Below are 25,422 nucleotides of genomic sequence, written 5' to 3' on the forward strand. Positions count from 1 at the left end.
AACTAATTTCCAGACATTTGCACAAAAACAAAGCTCAACCCACTGCCAAGACCTGATTTCTCCATTAGGGTTGCCTCTTTACAGACTGTTCCAATATTTTATAATAACTATTATGTTCAGACAAACTACTCGCTGTCATCTTTCACCTTAGAGACATGAACCAAAAGTTCTCTGATGTCCAGCCACAGAACCTGATGTCTTAAGACTCACTCTACTTTCAGTTAGTCTAAAACATCAGGCTCAACAGCTCGAGGGAATTGCTTGTGTTATATATGTGTTTGTGTAGTATATACTGTACAAATATTTCACTGCACCTTTCACCACCAACAATGTAAAATTGGCATTTGCTGTTACCTTATTCTTTCCAGCAAGGTTTAAAAACGACTGATAAATGTTGTAATGCTTCCTCGATTTGGTGGAAGCATTGCTCGCAGAGTGCAGGCAAATGATCTTTATTGTTCACAGTGAGGCCCCTGCAGATTCATTCCAGCCTTATTTGCTCAAAGCCACATCCAACCAAGGACCCATTCTTGACAGCTACTTAGTTACTGAGCTGGAAACCTCTCCTTGTGTCCGTGTCGGCCAAATAACTCTCTGCAGATGTACACTAGAGCTTGTATCCTTTCAGCTTCTTCTGCTTCTTACATACAACATAGAACAGTACGGACACAAAAAGCTGGAGCAACACAGCGGGTCAAACAGCATCTCTGGAGAAAAGGAATAGATGATGTTTCGGGTCAAGACCCTTCTTCAGACTGAGAGTTAGGGGCAAGGGAAACGAGAGATGTAGAAGGTACAAAGAACAAATGAATGATAGATATGGCAAAAGCACTGATGATCAAAGAATGAACAGTGGCCCCTGACATCCCCCCTTCCCACCAAAACAAATGTTTGTAACTGTCCAAGACTCAAGTGGCCAATTGGAGGAATCTTGCAATGAGCGTATGGGCAAAGGCGGTTCATGAGTGGTGATAAATTTGATGGATGGAAATAAAGATCAGGGAAAGCTGGTTGCAATGTAGTTATATCATAGTCCACTAATGCCTAGAAACCTGGAGGCTATTGCAAGATATTTTGGCTCCCACATATGGCATCCATTTCAGTGCTGGTGTGGGGAAACTGCCTGGCATCCCCCAAAGCCCAGCGGACTCGTGTTGTAACACCCAATGAAAATTAAAAGTTGAACAAGTTAAATTAACAATGTTACCTTCATCTCCTTTTCTTATTTATAACCAATTTAAGAGCCTTTGAGACCGGCACATGGACATGCTGAGAATGGAGGGTATATGGATCACGTGCAGGCAGATAAGATTAGTTTATCATGGCATCATGTTTGGCATGGACATTGTGGGCTGAAGGACCTGTTCCTGTGCTGTGTTGTCTTATGTTCTAACCCATAAAATTTACAATGTCATCAGGACTAGTTATATTATCCATGCCTAAACAACCTTAATAATTCAGCCAATATATTGCCCTGCTTAAATACAAGGATATAATTTTGATTTATTAGTTGTTTCAGTTTTGAAAAATATATACTTTAGTATGAAATAAGTATGATATTTCTGGCAACATGCTTGTTGAATTAAAGAATAAAGAAAACAAGTTGCTGATAGTGGGCTCTGTGAAGTTAGTCACCAGCTCGTGCTTGGAAACTCAACCATTTATTTCACAGGTATATTAGATGGATTTGATTTTAATAAACCCAGCCTGGAAATGTGCAGAGAAGGGATAAGCATTATTAATTATTTTGAATCCTGCACATCTGTAAAAGATTATCATAACATAGCCTATGGCAATACATTTTTTGAATTAAAGCTGATAATAATTTACTAGCACTCAATATAAACTAGGGAGCTTGCAATCTCATTCCTGCAATAACCCTCCAAAACTCAACCAGATTTATATGAAGGAGATCCAGAAAGGTAATTGTTATGAATTAGCCTCTCTCCCAGTACTCTGCACACACCAGATGCAGTATAAAATGGAGCCTGGATCTTGTGAGATTGTTTTGAATGGGATAGTGTGTCAACTCACTAACAAAGCCATGGAGCCATGTCCTGAGACACAACCTGTCACACTCACCCACTTTATCCACCCAGCCAGTCCATTCAAACGCATTCAGATGGAGAACAACTGCACAGAAGCTGCAAGCCACAAGGAACTTGCAGTACAATATCAGATAATATTAAACTACGTTTAATGTGATGAATAGTCCCACATGCTGCCAGTCTTTTGCAAAGTTTATTAATTTTGTGAAATGTAAACCGGGACAAGACTTCAGAAACATAGAGCTAAGAGGTTAGGAATGCAGGGAAAAAATAAAGTCACTGGAGTCAAGAGTGTTTACTCGTCATATGCACTGGCAATAGAACAATGACATTGTTGACGCAAGGAACTGCAGATGCTTGTCTACCAAAAAAAGACACAAAGTGTTGGAGTTACCCAGAGGCTCGCCTGGCCCATACTCAGTAGAATTCCCTGCACCCTTGGCTTGCAGGTGATGTTAGTGGTCAGCCTGAATATTGCAATGAATAACCTCCACTGATTGCGGGAAATGCAGATAAAGATGCCATGATATAACTTTATAAGTAAGTTGGAGGAACTGCAGATGCTGGAATCTTGAGTAAAACGCAAAGTACTGGAAAACTCACCAGGCCGGGCAGCACCTGTGGAGGGAATGGATGATTGGGTTGTTCAGGGGGCTTTAGGAAACATTTATTTATACAACGTGCAATGGAACCCTAGAACTCCTTCCCCCAAAACTTGTTACGGTTAGAGTAAAGGAGGGTTATTTATTGACAATTTCAAGCAGATATAGTCAGGATTTTCAATGGGCAAAGTTACTAAGGATTATGTAGCCAAGCTGGTTCATGATGTTCAGACACAGATAATCTACTTTAGTAATCAAGGGATGGAACAGGCTAATGGTGGTCAGTGGATCACCCGACTGAAGGCTGATTGACTTGAAATATCGGCGGTAGTTCTCTTTCCACAGGTGCTGCCTGACCTGTTTTTACGCCCATCATTTTCTGTTTTTATTTCAGGTTTCCAGCTTCTGCAGAATGTGACCTTTAGTCTGTTCCTGCTCTCTGCTCCTCTCCACTACTCCAACAAGTCACCAATCCAATAGCATCAGGACAGGGCAGGAGATTCCGCCCATCTGCTTGGCATGCACTAACAACTCTCAGTTCTCTGTTATAAATATCTCACAATCTAAATAACTCATTAGGACATGAAGTGCTGAATAATTCAACAGGTCAGGCAGCATCTCTTGAGAACATGGATAGGTGTCAACTTTTTCTTTGGGTCAAGACCCTTCTTCAGACTAAATTACTCATTGCAAGAACGAGTCTTGGCCACACTTTCTTAACTCCTCGATTACAAACCATTTACCTTTTATTTTCAAAGGCAGATACCATGAAATCAAGACTAGCAGCATGTCTATTGGAGTCGAGGCAACATTCAGTACTTGTGAGGGACAATGACTTTATCATTGAAGGTAATTTGCTACTTTCCAGACTGCATTGTTCACTTCCTAGACCGTGTCAATAACACACTCGGACAACACACAAAGCCAACCTGAACTTTGGTGCAGATGTAAGTAGGAAACAAAAGCAACCGCGAACATCAAGATTACAGGCGATCGATCTACTGATCACCTTGTATCAGGTCTTTATAGACCCCATAGCAGAAGTGTCCACATCGCAGGGCTGGAAACTGGAAGTGTCCTGAGCTAATTCTGCTACCACCATCATCTATTGTACAAGTGATGGCTCCCACTGATTGTCGCCGGAAGCTTGCGTCCTTTTCAGGACAGACAATGACAGCGATGTGACATTTGAAACATGGGTGATGGACACGAAAGAAGAAGAAGACGGTCCTTATAAACAGCTTCAAGGAAGCTTACACCTCCTGTCAGGAAACACTGAAGGAGTGGTGGTAAAAGGCAAAAACTTATTAGCGATCTTACAACATGCAAGAGAGATACCACGGGAGGTTAAATGAAACATTACTTTCCATCAAACTATTTGCAAATTATCAAGGAAAAGTGTAGTTCTTAATTTAGTAAATCATGTACACTCTGAATTTAATCAGCTCATGGTACCATGTTGCATGTGGGGAAGTTGGAAACATCACTAATGTAATGGAAAGGCTATTGATTTTGGTTTCAAAGGTTTGAAAGATCTGTTTATTGCCAGTGTACCAATAAAGGTGCATGTGGCTTGGCGTTATAGATGTATCATCTGTTTCAGCCACTTGGACCTCCCGGACACTTACAAGGTTTCCACTTTAATAAACAACGCTTCTAAATGTTTTCACATCTTTATTCAATCAATGAAATTAGAATTAAGGATGCCAAAAATTCATGATTAGCAACATGTAAATACGAGGATCATGAATCAAAGTGGCTTGGGGATCAGTGTTGACTTCACGTTTAATTGTTTGGAAGTACAAGTAGGAGTGGAGTGGCAGTGAGTGAACCGTGAACTTGGAGCTGTGGGACCTTCCTGTGAATCAGCCGGTGTGTACGTTTACTACGGTGATGACAGCAGGTTGCAGTCTTCAATCATCACTAAAGGAGATCGCTAGTGCCTCAACTTCTAAATGCTTCGCCTGCTTTATAAACCAGGATTTATAGAGATGGTTCAGTCCCAAGACTAGACTTAAATAGTGGAACTCACGCAACATTTCAATAGAACAACTCTTACCCGACCTCTGACCTGCCCTGGAGGTCAAGTAATATAAAGAGGATGACTGGTCTGGTATCAGTCAAGATGTCCAATTAATCTCAATGTTTTGGACTGAAACAGGACATAAGTTCACATATGTTGTCTTTGATTTTTATCCAAAATTCCTGTTGAAAGTTGGTTGGGAACAGATTATCTTCAGCTGTGTGGGGTTGGTAATATGGCTTGTTGACAATTGGGAGGTCTTTTTCTTAAATCTTTGAGCATTGGGCTAGAAACCTTGCCTCTAGGTACAATGGTCACGAGCTCAATGAAGACTGGAAAGCTTCACATGCATAGTCACTCAGAACCTCCACAGAGCAGAGGGTAGACAAGCCTTCACACAAAGGAGGAGGACTTCAAATGTTCACCCATCCATGGCGGAGAATGGCATCATGAACAGAGCAGGGGGAAGCACCAGAGACGAGAAGCCATCTCCACACTCCAGAGACCAGAAGTCATCTCCACACTTACTGGAAACAAATTCACAATGGGAAAGAAAATACATTTTTACAAAGGCACCATTCGACATTGGATATGAAATGATTGACTTCAGTAGTGGCAAACATTGTCATGGTCTCCCTGATGAGGGACCACCACAGATTGTTGGGTAGATTATATAATATAGTAAGATGCAAGTTGAAACATCTACTGTGAAGTTATGGAACAATAGGGTATAGCAGGAGAACTTTCATCTCTCTGCCTTTGTTCAGGATGTAACTAAGGTACATTTCCATCTATTAAGAGCTCTTACAAAAGTTAAAAATAGGGCAAGATAAATTAATGTGATTTATGACCATCAGAAAGGTTGTCAAGACTTTGCACAACTCTCTGGAGATAACTAATCCCAGCCATTTATTACATACACTCAAAACAATGCTTTCATAGAAAGAGGAGCTCAATATCATGACCCAAAGCCCAGAGAGGTGATCTGAATTAAACATAGTTGCCACATTTCTCCAACTGACTTTGACTCCAATTCCTCTTTAAATTGAATCAAGCCACTCCAAGCATCAATGGAATAGTTCTCGCAGCATTGCTTTGATTTAATGATTCATCGTTTGAAAGTGCACATATCTTGTGTTAAGTGTTTTGCTGTTTATATAAAACTGGGGAGAAATGTGATACAGGAGTGCTGCTTGGGCCACACTGCCAGAACGTTACATCCTTTGTGAAATTTCATGAACATTTAGAGGAAACAGTTTGCAAAGAGTAAAGTCTATTTATCCCTGAACCCAAGCACATCACCAGCTGTTCCACGCTCCCCCAGACTAACGCTGTATGCATGGGTTGGCCACACTTCCTGTTGTTGGCAGTGTTGCTCTGGCCACTAACACTTTGAACTTGGCAGCGATTTACATTGATCGCTGGAAGTGGCTGTTGGCATAGATCAGAGCAATGAAGCATGCCCAACTAGCATCAGACCAGCCTGCCTTTGTCATGACTGCAAGTATTCCGTGGGAGTTGGTCAGCACCAATCTTGGAGCTTCTTCCTGCGAGAAACTGTCCATAATCCCTACACCTTGCCACTTCACAACATCTCCCAAGGGCACCCTGCCTCAGGAGAGCAGCCGTCAAATCAACGGGCCATTCACACTCCAGTCATTCCCTCTCCTTCTCTCTCCCATTGGGCGGAAGATACAAAAGGTTGAAAGCACGTACGGCCAGATTTGAAAGCCGCTTTTAGAAACAAGGAACTGCAATTGCTGGTTCACCAAGGAAAGACACCTTGGAGCATCGGAGGCAGAGAGGTAACTCTACTGAGGTGTCCAAGATCAAGAGAGGTCACCCTGCTGTGGTGTCCAAGATCAAGAGAGATAACCCTACTGAGGTGTCCAAGATCATGAGGGGCATGGGTGAAGTGGATGCTCACAGACTTTTTCCCAGGTTAGAGGATTCTAAATCTAGGAGGCATCGGCTTGAGGAGAGAGGAACGAAGACCTCAGGGACAACCTTTTCTCTCAGTGAGTATCTGGAATAAGCTGCCAGAGGAAACTTTGCAATTAGATACAATTAGGATATTTAAAAGACTTTTTGACAGATATATGGATAGGAAGGATCTAGAGGGATATGGGCAAGGTGGGCCGAAGGGCCTGTTTCCGTGCTGTATAGCTCGATGACTATAACTACAATTGTAAATTCCTGTGAGTCACAGGATTGAAACATTACAATATTAAGAGCTAATGTTATCCAGGTCTGTTTAATGCCATTCTTTGCTACTTCAATTTGCTTTTGGTTTCACTGACGGATATACTTTTTTTGACATAAATTAAATTCTCTTTTTCTCCTGTATCACTGCAGTCTCCCACTGCTTTACTAAAACAAATCTAATTTGTTCTTTTTACGAAAATAGATTTGCTCTGTTTTCAATCATCTGACATTTGCGGGAAATGTAAAGTCAGATAGACACAAAATGTTGGAGTAACTCAGAGGGACAGGCAGCCTCGCTGGAGAGAAGGAATGGGTGATGTTTCAGGTCGAGACCCTTCACCAGTCTGAAGAAGGGTCTCGATCCTTCCCTCCAGAGGTGCTCCATGTTCTGCTGAGTTACTCCAGCTTTTTGTGTCTATCTTCGGTTTAAACCAGCATCTGCAGTTCCTTCCTACACCAATGGAAAGTCAGGATGTGTTGAGATAGTGACCGGGCTGTGGGTGGCTGGAGAGAGAGGATGAAGTGTCCTGTGAGAGAGTCCATGACACGAGAATCAACCAGGATCAGTAGCCGCATCCTAAAGTGGCTAGCCATCGTCTCCATCTCCACCTCACACTGCCTCGGCAAGGCCAGCAGCATCATCAAGGACCAGTCTCACCCCGGTCACTCCCTATTCTCCCCTCTCCCATCAGGCAAAAGGTACAGAAGTGTGAAAACGCACACCTCCAGATTCAGGGACAGTTTCTTCCCAGCTGTTATCAGGTAACTGAATCATCCAACCACGACCAGAGAGCAGTGCTGAACTACTATCTGCCTGTTTGGTGACCCTCGCACTATCTTTGATCAGACTTTGCTGGCATTGCCTTGCACTAAACGTTATTCCCTTATCATGTATCTGTACACTGTAAATGGATCGATTGTAATCATGTATTGTTTTTGTGCTGTGTTTAGCACGCAACAAAAGCTTCTCACTGTAAACTAAACTAAACTAAACTAAACTAAACTAAAGCAAAGCCATCCTTGTATTTGGTCTGCAGAGTCACCATGTCCAATCGAAACCCCATCTGAGACAAGAGGTACAATAGTGTGGTGATTTAGTTGCAGAGTATTAAAACTACACAGCATAGAAACTGGCCCTTCAGCCCGACACATCCACACTGGCCAAGATGTCTACCTGAGCTGGTCCCATTCGCCTCCATTTTGCCCATATCCGTCTAAACATTTTCTATCCATTCACCTAACTAAATGTGTTACAAATTGTAATAATACCCTCCTCTGGCAGCTTGTTCCACAGGCCCACACCCTCTGTGTTGCCCCCATTAGATTCATTTTTAATCTTTTCCCTCTCGCCTTAAATTTATGCCATTTAGTTTTAGGCTCCCCTTTTAGACTCAAGGAAAATGACTGTCAAAATCCTTTTCCCTCATAATTTCTAAACCTCCATAAAGTCATCCATGAACCTCCTCCCCTCAGTGAAAGCAGCCCAGCCTATGGTCTGCTTATAACTCAATCGTCCAGTCCAACAACATCCTCATCAATCTACTCTGCATCCTTTCCAGTGTAATTGACTTGGGTATTGGGCTAGTTTCCTGTCAGCTGAGGAATTTTAACTAAGCTGACTAATAAATCACAAATTAAAAAGCTATTCCTTCAGTCTACCATCTGTACCTTGTCTGAACACCAACATTTTCTTATCGCAGTGGTTCTTAACGTTGGAGATGGGCAATAACTACTGGCCTGGCCAGTGACACCAACCCTGCTTGTGTTTGGATGCTCCCATCAACAAGGAATGCTCTTCGTCTTGTCTAATTGTCCGTCAAACACCCCAGGACTCACTAGAAGAACATTGGCAGATGGGGCCAGCCCTTGAACTAGGGGTTGCCTTGCCAACCTGAACTTGCCCACCAGAACTAAGGGTTGCCTTTCCCACCTGAACTTGCCCACCAGAACTTGGGGTTGCCTTGCCCACCTGAACTTGCCCACCAGAACTAGCCCACCTGAACTAGCCCACCTGAACTTGCCCACCTGAACTTGCCCACCTGAACAGGGAGTTGCCTTGCCCACCTGAACTTGCCCACCTGAACTAGCCCACCTGAACTTGCCCACCTGAACTCGGGGTTGCCTTGCCCACCTAACCTGCTCATTGGGGCCACAAGTAAACCATCACCAAATGCCACCTCAAAAGGAGTCTCTTTAATTTCAACAAGTTTAAGGACATTGAACGGACAAATATGTAAGGAATGCTGAGAAGGTGTCCACAGAGCAAGGACATTTATCAGGAGTTAGAAGTAAGAAGGGAGAGCGATAGAGGGGAAAGGTTGGAGGGAGGTGTGAAGAGAAGTCATCAGAATCTGAGAAGGAAGATGGGTTAATTGTGAATTGAGAGAGATGTGAGATGTTGGGTGTATTGTCCAACGACCCCAATTAACAGAGGAAAGAGCTGATGTAACTAAATTAACAACAGCAGATAGACATTGGGGGTTTAGGATCTGCGCCTTGCTAGTTATGGAAGGGCAGCCCAGCGAGTTATACCCTGGACCAGGCTTCCAACAGTAGCCTTGGGCAAAACACAAAGCGCTGGAGGATCTCAGCAGGTCAGGCAGCATCTGTGGAAGGTACGGACAGATGATGTTTCGGTTCAGGACCTTTCTTCGGACTGATGGGATAGTCTTGCAGTGTGAAAGGTGAACTGTACTTCACACCGACTGCCAAGGTCACCTCTTGATTCACTTTTGGAATGAGGCGGTAAATATTCAAAATGCAAACCTCTGCCGACATTAGCTAGTCGCTGACTGCAAAGTTTCACTGTGCCATCATGAAAACGTTGGATAAATCAGAACTGTTCAAGTGAAGCAGATTTTGTGGCAGACCTAATGCAATAGCCTGCATTTAGATCACTGTCGTATAACATGGAAACAAGCTCTTGGCCCAATGTCCATGATGACCAAGACCCCTCATACACCAGTCCCACCTGCCCATGATTGGCCCGAATCCCTCCAAACTTTTCCCATCCATGTACCTGTCCAGGTGTCTTTCAAATGCTGTTTTCGTACTTGTGTCAAGTACCCCCTCTGGCAGCTCGCTCCATACACCTTCCACCTTCTGTGTGGAAAAAGTTACCCCTCAGGTTCCCAATATATCTTTCCCCTCTCACAAATGAGAACCTGTTGGCACTCGAGAAGATTTTCAGCTATTGTGCAACTTGAGCTAAATTGCCCTCTTCAGAAACCGCACAGATCCAAACTCAACCAGCGGTGAACTGGCCCAGTCACTTAACTGGTGCCTTCCCATAGTTGTGTTCTCAATGCAAGGTATTCTGATTTGTGTCAAAGGTTTAGTACACATATTAGCTCCATGTGTGAGTAATGCACTGTGCATTACTCTCACAATTAAAGTTTCATCCAGACATGTTGGTGCAGTTGCAGCTCATCAACGTCTGAGTGCTAAATCACACCAGGTCATGTGAACGTTCCACCATTTATTGGGTTAACATGATACCCTGATGCTTAAATTCTGGCTGGCAATATCTGGAGGCTGCGAAATTAATGGAGAATTCTAACCATGTGATGTGCAGCAAGCTCCAGGTCATAGACAACCTGCTCATTGAGAGGAAGCACGCACAGAACCAGACTCGTTCCTGCAGCCTCACCACTTGCCAGCTGACAGGTTATTGGAACCGTTCCGAGCTATTACTCTCCCTTCAACATTCCTGTGGAAGATTTATTATTACATTATGGAAAAGAAATGGTTCCAAAAAAATCAATACTCGTTTCATTTGCATGGTGCTGGGGAAGGATGGCGATAGTTTGAGATGGGGACTGCTTGGCCTTTCATCAATGGATGATCAGTGGGGTGCCGTATATAGATTCCTCACTCCATCTAATACCATTATAAACCTGTCACGTGCAACACTTTAGGCTTTCCAAAGAACATAAGAATATAAAAATAGTAACAAGACTTGTGCCTGTTCCTACATGCAACCTATTCAAATTCTGTTGTGTTGATCTGCATGAATTACACACAAATGCTCTTTAAAGTGAGAAAGTAAGTAACTGCATCTCTTCTTGGGCCAAGATCAGAGGTGTTCGAGACTTGGAAGTTGCAAGATGGCGCTGGAACGTGCCGACTCTCTGCCTGCTGTTCCAGAAGAGGATCTGTTGTACTCACGTACGGTGGGATTGGACTGGACAGCATGCAGAACAAGCTGCTCACTGTATCTCTATGCATGTGACAACATCTCTGGAGAACTCTGAAGAAGGGTCTCAACCCGAAACATCACCCATTCCTTCTCTCCAGGGACGCTGCCTGTCCCACGGAGTTACTCCAGCATTTTGTGTCTATCTCTGGAGAATATGGATAGGTGACGTTTCAGGTCAAGATGTGTCTTGAGACTGATTGTAGAAAGGGGAAGAAAGCTGGCAAAGCGATGAAGCCTGGCAGGTGACAGGTGGGTACAGGTGAGTGGGAGTTTGATTGGCAGATGATTGGCTAATGGCCAGAGATGAAAAGGTAAAAAGTGGAGGTAAGGAGATGAGAAAAGATGCGTGGAAGGTGCAAAAGGACGAATGCTGGCGGAAGGGGAGGTGAGAGGGGAAAGTGGAAAAAGGAAAAAGCAGTCAAGAGACAAGTGTTTAATGGTCATATGCCCTGAAACAAAACTATGAAATTCATACCTTCAGCACATCAGATTTGTAAACATGTGTGAACATCCATGTGGGACTCAGAGGGGGAAAACAGAGCAGTGTGGACAAGTGAGGGGAACGTTTGTATGTTTGTACCTCCAATGGGAGAGGTGAATGTCATTACCATTGTGTTGTCGACTACACAGCAATACACAAGAGGTGCTCTTTAATGTGATGGATTGCTGGAAAATGAAAATATTTTGCTGACTGTTCTTATTAAGTTTCTCCACCATTGCCCATCAGTGGTCAAGAGGTTTTCCAATGTAATTTGTTGCAAAGTGATACCTTGCTACCAATGACATTTACTGATGTCTGTTTTCATTCAAGGGCTGTCATAAGTGTGCACTTGTCACGGATAAAACACAGGGCGCTGTAATATCCTGCCGATAATACAACAAATTGTTTTGATTTTCTGGGAAATTCTCCGTCTATCGCTGGGGCGTACGTGTGACGTCACGGTGAAGTGCACGGTGGGCAATCAGCTGACCCTTGGCCCCTGTGCTTCTGCCCTGGGTGATTGTACACATAAATGTGTCTTCCCTTGACTGGTCGGGATGTCCACTTCACTACATCCCTCTCCCCACCTGCACCAGCCTCCATGTGTTAGAGATTACTGAGCTCGCACAGTGAAACGCTGCCCTGAAACCAAACACCGTCCCGGCATCTTGGCCAACGATGATTGCTTCCATGGCCCGGTGTAATTGTGATTGGCTCCCGTGAGACAGTGTTGATAGGCATTCAGTTTTACATTTAGACAAAACAAACACAGGGCTGATTTCACCATTCAATTCATTCCGGCACATTTACTCCATCACTCTGTGAAACGTTACCCTGCTATCCATGGACGTTTATTCTATATATTCTGGCAAATTACACCATTCTGCCCATCGAGTCTATCCTAGCACTCAGAACAATCCCATTTCCTGCTCATTTTGCAAGTAACCTATTCTCCCTGTCCAAGATTAAAATTATTTGAAAGTAGCAGCCACTAATTCAAAACAAGAACCACACTTAAGTATATATCTTCTCCTGGACATTGAAGCAGTGATCAGCTTGAAATTAAAAGAACAGTTTTTTGCAAACTCATGGGCTGTCTATCAGGACAATTGAAGACATTAATTGGCCTACATCAAATCAGAAATATACAAAAAGTGCTGGAGTAACTCAACGGGTCAGGCAGCATCTCTGGAGAACATGGATAGGTGACGTTTCACAGAGTGCTGGAGTAACTCAGCGGGTCAGGCAGCATCTCTGGAGAACATGGATAGGTGACGTTTCACAGAGTGCTGGAGTAACTCAGCGGGTCAGGCAGCGGGTCAGGCAGCATCTCTGGAGAACATGGATGGATAGGTGACATTTCACAGAGTGCTGGAGTAACTCAGCGGGTCAGGCAGCATCTGTGGAGAACATGGATAGGTGACATTTCACAGAGTGCTGGAGCAACTCAGCGGGTCAGGCAGCATCTCTCTCTCTCAATCCCTCCCCCACCCAAGTCACGCTAGCTTTTCGTTTTCACGCAACAGTTAACAATGGCCTGTTTCCTTTATCATCGTTACTTTTTTGCATACCTTTCATTCATTGTTCTTTATCTCTCTACATCATCACCTATATCTCTTATTTCCCTTATCCCTAGCAGTCTGAACAAGCATCACCAGAGATGTTGCCTGACCAGTTGAGTTATTCTAGCTTTTTGTGTCTATCTTCGGTTTAAACCAGATTCTGCAATTCCTTCCCACACAATGAAAGGAGGTAGTTTGGTTACCAAATAATTCACTTGGGAAACTGTATCTTCTTCGTGATAAATTCTATTTAACAAAGGACTAAACCATTCATCTTCTGCAAATCAAAAGTTCCTGTTGGGAATACAGCCATCTAATTCTCAAAACCTCCTGAGCTTCAAAGTGCTTGCAAGCAGAGTGACAAAGCAGGCTCTTCCACCTCCACAACAGGTTTCCACTGATTTATATCCCCTCTCCACTCGGCCCAAGGATGGAACGGTAGGTTTTGCTGTGTTCACTTTGCTGGATCAGAGTCTGTGAGAGTGTGGGATATGCCAGTGGAAAACCCAGGCTGCTACCAAGCCTTCCCACAACTCACAGGCTGATTAATAATGTCACAACTCTCGTGAGAATCAGTACATCTGGGCTGCTGGCTTGTTAAAACATAATTATGGTAAATAAAAGATAAGGTTTGATGGGATGCCTTCAATCACAACGAAGATTAAGGAACAGTTGTCAACAAAACTGAATGGTGAAAGTTGCCAGGACATTTTAAAGTTAGAAATCCTGCCTTTATTTGCCGCTTGGTTTGACTGATGTCTGCAGCTGATTGTTTTGTACATTGTTTACAAGCAGTAATGGATGAGGTTTGCAGACTTTTAAACTTCTGTCGTCTAGGTAACGAAAATGACTAAATGAGAGAGTCAAATGGTGATCAATTACTTGATGTGGAGACAGGCAATGCATGTTGTTGGCTCGACGATATGCCGCTGCCTGGAACATTCCAATAACCTTCCCTTCGAGTTACCAACACCTCACGTGGGTCATCGACCAACATAAGCAGGGTTCTCTGAGGAGGCGCTGTGTAGATATGACAATCTTGAGCAAAACACCAATGAATGGAGGAAATAATCCCTCCAAGGACTGACACCTTGGCACGTATAACTCTCCCTCAGAGAACTGAATAAAAATATTTAAGAATTGCTCGTTTTTCTTCATGTAGGAAGGAACTGCAGATGCTGGTTTAAATCAAAGATAGACACAAACTGCTGGAGTAACTCAGGCAGCATCTCTGGAGAGAAGGAATGGGTGACATTTGGGGTCGAGACCCTTCTTAGACAATAGACAATAGACAATAGGTGCAGGAGTAGGCCATTCAGCCCATCGAGCCAGTACCGCCATTCAATGCGATCATGGCTGATCATTCTCAATCAGTATCCCGTTCCTGCCTTCTCCCCATACCCCCTCACTCCGCTATCCTTAAGAGCTCTATCCAGCTCTCTCTTCACTCTGAATTTTGCATTTTGTGTCTAGCTTCAGTGTAAACCAGCATCTGTAGCTCCTTCCTACACATACGCTGGTCTGAAAGAAATATTTCATCTGCATTTGTTTGAATTATAGTTGTCTCCTTCCACCATTGCCCTGGATAATGCGCTGGCTGATTGAAATATTGGCTTGAATTACAACATCCAAAAATGGATGGTTAGATTCTGGTCCAATAGTCCACTACGTCTTCAGCTTGACCCCAGGTCATCTCCAACATACTCATCTCCAGGTTTCACTATCATGGGACAGGTAACAGTTAGCATTCCTGATTCAATCTGATCTCCAAATCACCTCCTGCAATGATTCCTTTCTTGTCCCTGTTCAACTTGGTGTCCTCAATCTTTCTTCTTCCAATGCCAGCAAAGCTGCCCGTAAAACCCAATCCTATTCCAAACCCTGTCTATTTACCTCCTGGAATAATGACATGAGCTCGTGCATCACTGGTGTGTTGAGGATTATGATTTCCCAGCTTGTTTTCGATCTGGCTGGGCGTGGAATGGCAGGGATCCCAACCTTTGCTCATGTCCCAGATACAAAGTCTTCCTTCCATGTCAACCCTTGGGCTCCACAGTTGCTGCTGCCAATGGAGTCAATAAACTTCTTCTTTGATGTATTTTTACATCAAACTCTCAGAATGCTGGAACTCCAAAAACAGCAACTGAGCCAATGAGACAGAGGAACCTGTTACTGACTATTATTGATGGTCTCCTTGTGTGGGTCACTTGAGCCAATCTTCCCACCTTGCAATCTTCACAGTTAGCCAAGGATTCTGAAAGTTTGATGAAAAAATACATCTTCCTATATTCCTGCAGATAACAAGGCCTTCTACCTTCTGGTGAGACCATTGACACCATGTGTTTTTGTCACTACAACTAAATTGTTTGGTAATTTGTTGATTTTGATGGTTTCTCAAAGCAGTTCCAGCATCATAATTCTGTGATCATTCAAAGCCGGAGAACATTCTTCCAGACAAACTACGATGAAATCTCTGATCATTCTCAGAGAGCTTCACATACCGGTAACTGCCCACGTGTGTGGCCTGTCTGCTCTGCTGTTTAGGGATGGTTATTTTTAACTCTTTGCAAGACACTTTATGCAGTTGTATTCCATGTTCCACGCCACCTCCGTCACTCATGTAAAGTTGCTTCTGTACCCCACACCACCCTGACCACACTCTGACCCCACACCACCCTGACCACACTCTCACCCCACACACCACCCTGACCACACTCTCACCCCACACCACCCTGACCACTCTGACCCCACACCACCCTGACCACGCTCTCACCCCACACCACCCTGACCACACCCTCACCCCACACCACCTTGACCACACTCTCACCCCACACACCACCCTGACCACACTCTCACCCCACACCACCCTGACCACTCTGACCCCACACCACCCTGACCACGCTCTCACCCCACACCACCCTGACCACACCCTCACCCCACACCACCCTGACCACACTCTCACCCCACACCACCCTGACCACACCCACACCCCACACCACCCTGACCACACTCTCACCCCACACCACCCTGACCACACCCACACCCCACACCACCCTGACCACACCCTCACCCCACACACCACCCTGACCACACCCTCACCCCACACCACCCTGACCACACTCTGACCCCACACCACCCTGACCACACCCTCACCCCACACACCACCCTGACCACACCCTCACCCCACACCACCCTGACCACACCCACACCCCACACCACCCTGACCACACCCTCACCCCACACACCACCCTGACCACACCCTCACCCCACACACCACCCTGACCACACCCTCACCCCACACCACCCTGACCACACTCTGACCCCACACCACCCTGACCACACTCTCACCCCACACACCACCCTGACCACACCCTCACCCCACACACCACCCTGACCACAATCACCCCACACCACCCTGACCACAATCACCCCACACCACCCTGACCACAATCACCCCACTCCACCCTGACCACACTCGGACCCCACACCTACCATCACCAACATGAAGACCATGACCACCAGTGCGAGAAATGCTTCTCCCCATCAACCATCAGGGTCTTCAACACTGCACAACACTGCACAACACTGCACAACACTGCACAACACTGCACAACACTGCACAACACTGCACAACACTAACCTTAACTATAAACTATGGACGGTCTTTGGTGGCACTGAAGACTTTGGGTGTTTTTGTACCAGTATTGAGATTATTAATTTATTGAATGTTGTGTTTATTATATGTTATGTACATGTATGTTGTTTACAGACCTATTGTGCTGCCGCAAGTAACGATTTCAATGTTCTGTTGTCTGTACATATGACAAATAAATGTTTGATTTATTTATTTGATAAATAGTAGATTTGACTCTCTTGACTCATGACACGCTACACAGCTAGTTATAGATATACAGGCCAGCACAGACAAGGTGGGTCAAAGGGCCTGTTTCTGTGCTGTACAACTTAGGCCAATATTCCAACTTGGTTGGCATGGGCAAGATGGGCCGAAGGGCTTGTTCCCTTGCTGCACAGCTCTATGACTCACGCCTGATCATTAAACAGTAGAGACTTCAGTTCCCTGGGCTGTACAATAACCAAGAGTAGACGTCTGTTCTTGTCACATGTGGGAGCAATGTCACTTCTGTGGGGAAACAGACTATTTAAGAGGAAACATTGCGAAGGTGAAACCTCCAGCAGGGCAGCAAATTGGCCAGAGCTGCTGACAGTGATGTACGTGAGGATCAGTCAGAGCCGAGCAGCAGCTCCCAGAAACCCCACACCATGCCGATGGCCTTTTAATACAAGGTATTGAGTGCCAGAGACTCCTGCTGGGGCAGGAGATGGATTACCGAGTGTCAGCACTTGACTGGGCCTGCTGAGAGAGGCAGTGTTCTTTCCTTGTAAACTGTCCACTTCCATCAGCCATCAATGATAAAGGCCTGAACTAGGACTGACGGGATAACAAAGTGAGCTGAGTGGACAAACACTGCCCCTCATTACATGAGTAGCCCATGACCATTCGTTTACCTTGATGTGTTTCAGGTGACCTCATGAACAAATATTTGCCTCCAGCTTTACAGGTCACTCCTCCTTTCCTCTCCGTACCTGACACCCTCTTCACCTCCAGCCTTTGACATTTACTACACCCATCTGGCAAACATCCCCCTCTCCTCACCTGTACCCACCTATCACTTGCCAGGTTTGTCCCAACCCCATCTCCCCATTTGCAGCTTTCTCCACCTTACTTCATCAATCTGAAGAAGGGTCTCGACCGGAGATGCTGCCCGACCCACTGAGTTCCTCCAGCACTTTGCAATTTGCTCTGGATTCCAGCACCTGCAGTGCCGTGCAGGCCCTTTGGCCCACAACGCCTGTGCCAAATATGATGCTGAACCATCACTTATTTACCTGCACATAACCCATATCCCTCCAATCCCTGCATGTCCATACGCCAATGCAAAATGCTACGAAGATATCTGCCTCCACCACCACCACCCCCGGCAACATGTGCCAGGCAGCTACCAGCTCCCGTGTTAAAAAAAACACATCTCCTTTAAACTTTGCCCATCTCGCCTTAAAGCTAAGCCCTCTCATGTTTGATCTTTCCATCCTTGGAAAAAGGTTCTGACTGTCTACCCTATCTATGCATCTCATAATTGTCTAGACTTCTATTGTCTCCCCACAACCTCTGGTGTTGCAGAGAAAACAATCCTAGTCTGTTCAACCTGTGCCTGGGGCTAGTGCCCTCGAATCCAAGCATCATTCTGGAAATCCTCCGCTGCACTCTCTCCAAAGCCTCCACATCCTTCCTGTAATGGGGCGTTCAGGGAACAGAGCTCTGCACACACAAACCGGGTCTGGTTTCACTTGCAAGTCATGCCTCCAGTTCATCATCAAAAACTGAAATACTAGTTTTATTCATTACGGTTGCTTAACTTTAGCCTTTATGCTGATTGTGTTAGTGTAGGTTGCAGTGCAGCAGATTACAATGTAGGTGGAGGAAGGAATTGCAGATGCTGGTTTACACCAGCGATGGACAAAATGCTGGAGTAACTCAGCGGGATAGGCCACATCTCTGGATAGAAGGAAAGGCTGACGTTTCAGGTCGAGATCCTTCCAGGTGCAGGTAATATAGGTGTATCCTCACTACAGCTGTTCCAGTAAAGCCAATTCACCCTGATGAAATCCACAATCAACAGCAAAAAAGTCTGACGTCAGGAGTAGAAACTCCTATGGAAATTGTTGTCAATGTTTTATCACTTTCAATTGGCATTTCTTGATGCATGTGCAGATGATGTGGCTTTGTGTTTCTGATATACTAACTTTGCTGGAATAGGATTCTGAGTTTACTTGTAGCACAAGGAGCCATAGACACACATCTACTTGATTTTACTGAGTTTGCATGATTTGGTTTCCAGATTCTGCGCTTTGGAGGCTGTTCCAAGGAGAGTATCGTGTCCATTTGAGTTTCCACCTGGGCTTCAGTGCTCTGATCTCTGACAACAATCAGCAGAGAACTTTCCAGAATTCCGAACGGAAATAGGACATGAAAGAGAATGGTGGAGCAGGGGGGATGTGTTCACCACAGACACAGTGGGCAATGTAAGGGTTTATTCTTCTGCTTAACACTGGAGATTTGCTAACAATGTCAAATCCTGACAGTGAGTGTGAGGGATGGCTACTCAACTGCCCAGGGAGATCATAATGCTTTCTAAATTGCTGGCTGATCACATTTAGTAATAATTTGGTACAGGATAGAAGTGTAAAAACGCAGAGGTGGGGTTGGACACGTTAGATGCAGGAAACATGTTCCCAATGTTAGGGGAGTCCAGAACAAGGGGCCACAGTTTAAGAATAAAGGGTAGGCCATTTAGAACTGAGATGAGGAAAAACTTTTTCAGTCAGAGAGTTGTGAATCTGTGGAATTCTCCGCCTCAGAAGGCAGTGGAGGCCAATTCTCTGAATGCATTCAAGAGAGCTGGATAGAGCTCTTAAGGATAGCGGAGTCAGGGGGTATGAGGAGAAGGCAGGAACGGGGTACTGATTGAGAATGATCAGCCATGATCACATTGAATGGTGGTGCTGGCTCGAAGGGCCGAATGGCCTCCTCCTGCACCTATTGTCTATTGTCTATTGGAACAAAAACTGTCAAATGTCAAAGAGCAGGAATCAGTGGGGGCAGAGGGGGTGGGCGGGGGTTAGGGCAAAGGGAAATGGCCTCCCAGAACTCCTGTCAGGGGGAGGGTGAAGATCTTCAGTCAGAACATCTGAAAGGCTGATCAAGGATGTTGCCCTGGATACATTACAGAAATTCTTGCCTTCCTTCAACATTTCTCTCATATTCACCCAACTATTCCAATTCCCCAACATTATCTCTCTTCAATTCTGACAGAGTCATCATTGTTCACATACATTAGGCCAACTATTAACCATCAATTATCACTTTGCAATTTGGAAATGTTTCCATCCAGATGCCTTTCCTTGCTATTTAAATATTTCAACATGTAGATATCAAATAAGCAAAACAGGTTTTAGGAATTATTTATAAAGTTTATTTTGTAAAAAAAAAAAGTATTATAACTTGTTACAAAGAAACAATATAAAAAGAATAGTCAATGTCTTTGAATTAGTAGAACATAACAGCTTCAATTATATTCACTTCCTTCATCAAGAATCCAAAACACTTCATCTACAAATAAACAGAGAAATAGTGCAGAAGAGAAGGCACATCGAGCGTGCGAACTGTTGCTGGAGAAACAGCTGATACTATTGCTCCCTTCAACAAAAGAAACGTTGAGTTGAATGTTCACACTGGAAGACAGTTCCCTGTTAATTTTTCACATTATCTGGGAAATACAAGGACAGGCACAGCAAGGAAGAAGGACTTCGATGCTTCTACAGGCATCGGACTGAGATAATCACAAGCTTTATGACAGATTTTCATTGGATATTCTGTGATTTCAAAAACGTTGCACAAGACAAGACGAATGGTTAGCGAATTCCAATATGTACAAAACAAACTATTAATGACTCATAATATACTCCAATGGCAGTTTTAAAGACTTAACAAATCAAACAGTAGTTTCCATCCATCCTTTCTACTTTACAAAGGTAGCTAATCAGTTGTGGGTCTGTTTTACAGTCTAGAGGTCAAAGTGATCACTCCCATTGTAGAAGATCCACTCCTTCCATGAGTATGTTTTGGATTCTCCTTCCAAAGACCCAGCTGGTCAATGTTGGCTGGACAGTGCTGTTAATCTAGGGCCCTCATCTGCTGGGTTGTTTGAACCTATAGATCCAATCCATGCTACCTGAGTGTAAGTTTAGAAGTCCACGCTGACCAACGATGGTGAGCTCCTTATCCAAGCCCAGCTATCATTGGGAGAGACCATGAAGTGATCATAAACATCCCCACAGAGCATAGATGTGTCCTCCTGAACCTGCTGTAAGGTGACTCTGGGCAGAGTCCAAGATAAGGCTCTGACCATCCATGTGGACAACTGGAGTCTGGAGGACATAAAATTCCAGCAAGGCTGACCCGAGGTCTGACCCTTTGCCCACGTTTGAAGGTGTTGATCAGATGCTGACGTCCCCTGGCAGTGGCTACCTGTGCTGCAGGTGTGACTGGGTTCCTCACAAAAGCAAGGAAGAATTCCCATTTACCTTCCCAGCTGTGGACCTGCCAGGGGAACTTAGCCTCGGAAATCACCACATCTGCAGCTGCGTGATTTTGTTCACTCTTGAGGAGCTGGACTGGATTGTTCTCTGATGGAGTAATTCAAGCTGGAATGATGGGGCCAAACAGCACTTGTTTACTGCTGTGTACTCCAGGCTTCTGAGACTGAACACAACCCACTGACGCCACAATCAGGTCTCAGCGGGATTAGCTCAGCAGAACAGACCGTGTTGCTGGAGAAAATGAATAGATGATATTTCAGGTCGAGATCCTTCTTCAGGGTCTGGACCCGAAACGTCACCCGTTCCTTCTCTCCAGAGATGCTGCCTGACCTGCTGAGTTACTCCAGCCTTTTGGGTCTATCTTCGGTTTAAACCAGCATCTGCAGTTCCTTCCTGCACATTCTGCATTAGCTGCCTGAGTCCCACCACATCTTTTTCTTTAACTACATCATCTATCCCCGTGAACTTGCCGTGGAGTTGGGCAGCAGTAATATAGTTGGAGATGCTCCGTTTAAAGCTATTAAGTGCACAGTTGACAAATGTATGCGTGCTTGCACCATGTTACAGCGAGCTGGGTTCAGCATTGTGACACACTGAGGGATGGGTCTGGAGCCTTGCAAAGCAGTAGGGCTGGTGATGGGGCATTGACATAACAAGTCGCGGTGTCCCTGTGAGCTAACTCACTCTCCGGTGGCGGCTGGCTTTATTTCTTGGCTTCGTTCACATCCTCCATTGCCTGTAAAATAAGCACCAGCTTTTCAGTCAAAAATAACAATTTCAGAGCAGTCAGCATAAATATTTGCTTTGAAATGGCTGATGTTTGGGAATGGTGTAAAGCAGGTTGTGGGGTTGAGGACAGACATGGTGAAATAAAAAGATCTCGGCTTACGATCTGCATGGACTACAGGGTCATAATGTGCACATGCGTTTTATCAGGGTCTCGTCTGTAACAGCCGTCTGTAGGAATCAAGTGTCATCCGTCACCAGTAATCCGATTGAGTAAAATCAAAGGTATTTGAAGGAAAGTCCAGACTCGGAGTTCTTTTGGACTGGAACAAGCATAAGAAAGGTTCAGCGGAATATGGGTCAAACGTGGCAATGGGACTACTTTAGATGGACATCTTGGTAGGCATGGATGAGCTGGTGCAGGAGAGGGGGGTGCAGGGGTTGGATCTGAACTGGAGAGCGGGCAATATTTTGGCAGGCAGTTTTGCACCTGCTCTGTAGGATGGTTTCAACTGGATTGATAAGGGTTCGGGGTCCAATGCAGATGGCAGACTGGGAGACAGCATAGATATAGGTCCCTCAGCCCAACTTGGCCATGTTGACCAAAATGCCCCAACTGTGCTAGTCCCACCTGCCCGCATATGGCCCATAATGTTCAAAATCTCTCCTATCCATGTACCTTGGCCTTTGTCCAACCATCTGCCTATCAAAACCTCTCCCCCTCACCTTTTTTCACCTATCATTAGCCAGGTTGTGACTTGCCCCCACCTCTCTACCAACTCCCTCCCCCCTCACCACAATCAGCCTGAAGCAATATCCCAACCCAAAACATCATCTATCTATGTTCTCCACAGATGCTGCCTGACTCATTGAGTTACTCCAGCACCTTGTGCCTTTTCTTTTGTGAACCAGCATCTGCAGTTCCTTGTTTCTCTAAACTCAGAACTAACATGTGAATGTGAGAGGGAGTGGGGAAAACTAGGCACTGCCCTAGTTGAAAAATTGTTCTTCAACTTGCTAATGAGTAAAGTTTTGGCGTTGATCAGAGAGAGATTCCAGCCCCATATTGGGTTTCACCATTAGTCACAGATGTTGTGTCAGAGTTGCAGTGATTAGTAGCTGCCTCTGAAACCTTGTCTCTGCACATTGACAATGGGTTTAGACTGGCTGGAAGAACTAGAATCTTCAGCAAAAAAATCAAAGTGCTGGAGTCAGGTAGCTTTGCAAGGGAATGGATAATCAGTCTGAAGAAGGGTCCCAACATGAAATATCGTTTATCCATTTCCCTCCACTCTGACCCGCTGCGTTCCTCCAGCATTGTGTGTTTTATGTTTACAGTGAATCATGTTCTAGATCAATACAACAATACCGCTAATCAAAACATCCAGCAACAAAACTTCAAAAAACATTCTCTGACTCCAATTACATGTCATATTTTTAAAAGAATTATTGAACTTTCAGAAGAGATTAATTCACTTGGCTCATCAGAACTGCTGTCTCCATGGCCACACAATGTGTACCACAGACATTTCCCTGGCCTTTTCTCCATCTCTTAAGTTTCTATCTTCTAATAATCCCTCCCTCAAGACAGATGTTTGTGACTGTGTCCCATTTCAGTCACTTGAGCAAACGTCTTGTTAACACTCGAGGATGGCATCAAAGAAGTGTTGAACTGTCTACAGGTATCTTTCTCCAAGAGTTTAAACAAGGCCCTGCCTGTTATCCCAGGTGGTCACGTTGGTGAGGCTGCATTTAGTATTGTGTTCAGTTCTGGTCACCATGTTATAGGAAAGATGTCGCCAAGCTGGAAAGGGTACAGCGAAGATTTACGAGGATGTTGCCAGGACTAGAGGGTGTGAGCTATAGGGGGAGGTTGGGGCAGGCTGGGTCTCTATTCCTTGGAGCGCAGGAGGACGAGGGGAGATCTCATAGAGGTGTATAAAATCATGAGAAGAATAGATCGGGTAGATGCAGAGTCTCGTGCCCAGAGTAGCTGAATCGAGGACCAGAGGACATAGGTTTAAGGTGCAGGTGAAAAGATTTAATAGGAATCTGAAGGGTACCTTTTTCACACAAAGGGTGGTGGGTGTATGGAACGAGCTGCCAGAGGAGGTAGCTGAGGCAGGGACTATCCCAACATTTAAGAAACAGTTAGACAGGAACATGGATAGGACAGGTGTGGAGGGATATGGACCAAACACAGGCAGGTGGGATTAGTGTAGATGGGACATGTTGGCCGGCATGGGCCAATTGGGCCGAAGGGCCTGTTTCCACATGATATCACTCTATGACTCTGTGACTCTATGGGTCCAATTTCACGGAGAACCTCTGCACAAATCTGCTGCTGCATTTCTTAAATCACAATCGTGCTTGATTCCTATATACTCTGAAATTGTAAAAGTTACTTTAAAAGACAAATCTTTCTTCAGCTGCTAATTTTAGAGCTTACTCTCTTTAAGTAACTGAGGGTTTGAGTTAAAATGTTCAAACTTACCTATTTACCTTTTTTTTCCAAAGGGACAAAAATTTGGAATGAAGGCAGATTCTCCGCCCATTCTTCAGCGTAGCTCTGTAACACAAAGTAGGAGCAAGGGTATAGATGGAACACAACAAGCACAGTCTCCACACTCCACCACATCCTTCAGAAACAAGCAGGCATTCTTTTCTCACTGTTACATGTGATTTTAAATAAAACATTTTGATTGGAAGTTGATAAAAGCTCAAATCCACACTAGAGAGAAATAGCCTTTTATTGTTAAATCTGAATTCTGAAATATTTCTGTATTCTTTGACGGATTTATTTAATGAAAGAATTTTCTAGCATCAATGACCACAAACTCCAGATTACATGCAGCTAAAATATATCTCAACCACTGTATGTTCCCTTAAATGGAGATATGTGAGTATTTGTGTCCACAGTGACATAGCTTCACTGTTTAGCACCTCACATTACTACACCATCAGTTCATGACAACACACCGTTACTTTATGGATGAATTTATCGGAAGCTGCAGACTCTCTAGTTCACCACAGACCCACGGCAAGCTTGAAATTAAGTCTCTGTGCGTGTGTATAATTCTTGTGACCAGTAACACACACACACCAGATGTTTGCAAGTACCCTGTGCATTTTGACAGAATTAAGCCAATTACTTTAGGCAATAAACTTCAGACAATAAATCTGAACAAAACAGAATTTGGCATTGGGAACATTTTAAGTGTTGTGATTTTTCTGAACGAGTTGCGCAGGATTCAAAATTGATGAATAAGGCAAGCATATGGGGACTATATATATTTGATTAAGCTTTATTTGTGCGTCTTCTCATTTAATGTTGGCACAGTTTAGTGTAAACCAGCTATCGAATGCAGGGAGCCAACATGTGGCAGAGAGTGGTGGACT

The 25,422-nt window shown here is 44.5% G+C and overlaps 1 protein-coding gene across 2 annotated transcripts in view; it reads right to left on the bottom strand.

Moving 5' to 3' along the window:
• Positions 1 to 20,216: 20,216 nt before the first annotated feature.
• LOC144609894 (stromal cell-derived factor 1-like) overlaps positions 20,217 to 25,422 on the bottom strand; it is an 8,827-nt gene continuing 3,621 nt past the window's right edge. The window contains exons 3-4 of one of the 2 annotated variants that reach the window (XM_078428276.1): positions 24,526 to 24,592; positions 20,217 to 22,033 (exon numbers count right to left, since the gene is read on the bottom strand). In XM_078428276.1, coding sequence (XP_078284402.1) covers positions 22,001 to 22,033; positions 24,526 to 24,592 — 100 coding nt within the window. In that variant the 3' untranslated portion in view covers positions 20,217 to 22,000. Of the gene's footprint in view, positions 22,034 to 24,517; positions 24,593 to 25,422 lie in introns of both variants that reach the window. The other variant, XM_078428277.1, reaches the window with a different exon arrangement.

The sequence above is a fragment of the Rhinoraja longicauda genome, chromosome 35 (genome assembly GCF_053455715.1).
Source record: "Rhinoraja longicauda isolate Sanriku21f chromosome 35, sRhiLon1.1, whole genome shotgun sequence".
Classification (NCBI taxonomy): Eukaryota; Metazoa; Chordata; class Chondrichthyes; order Rajiformes; family Arhynchobatidae; genus Rhinoraja; species Rhinoraja longicauda.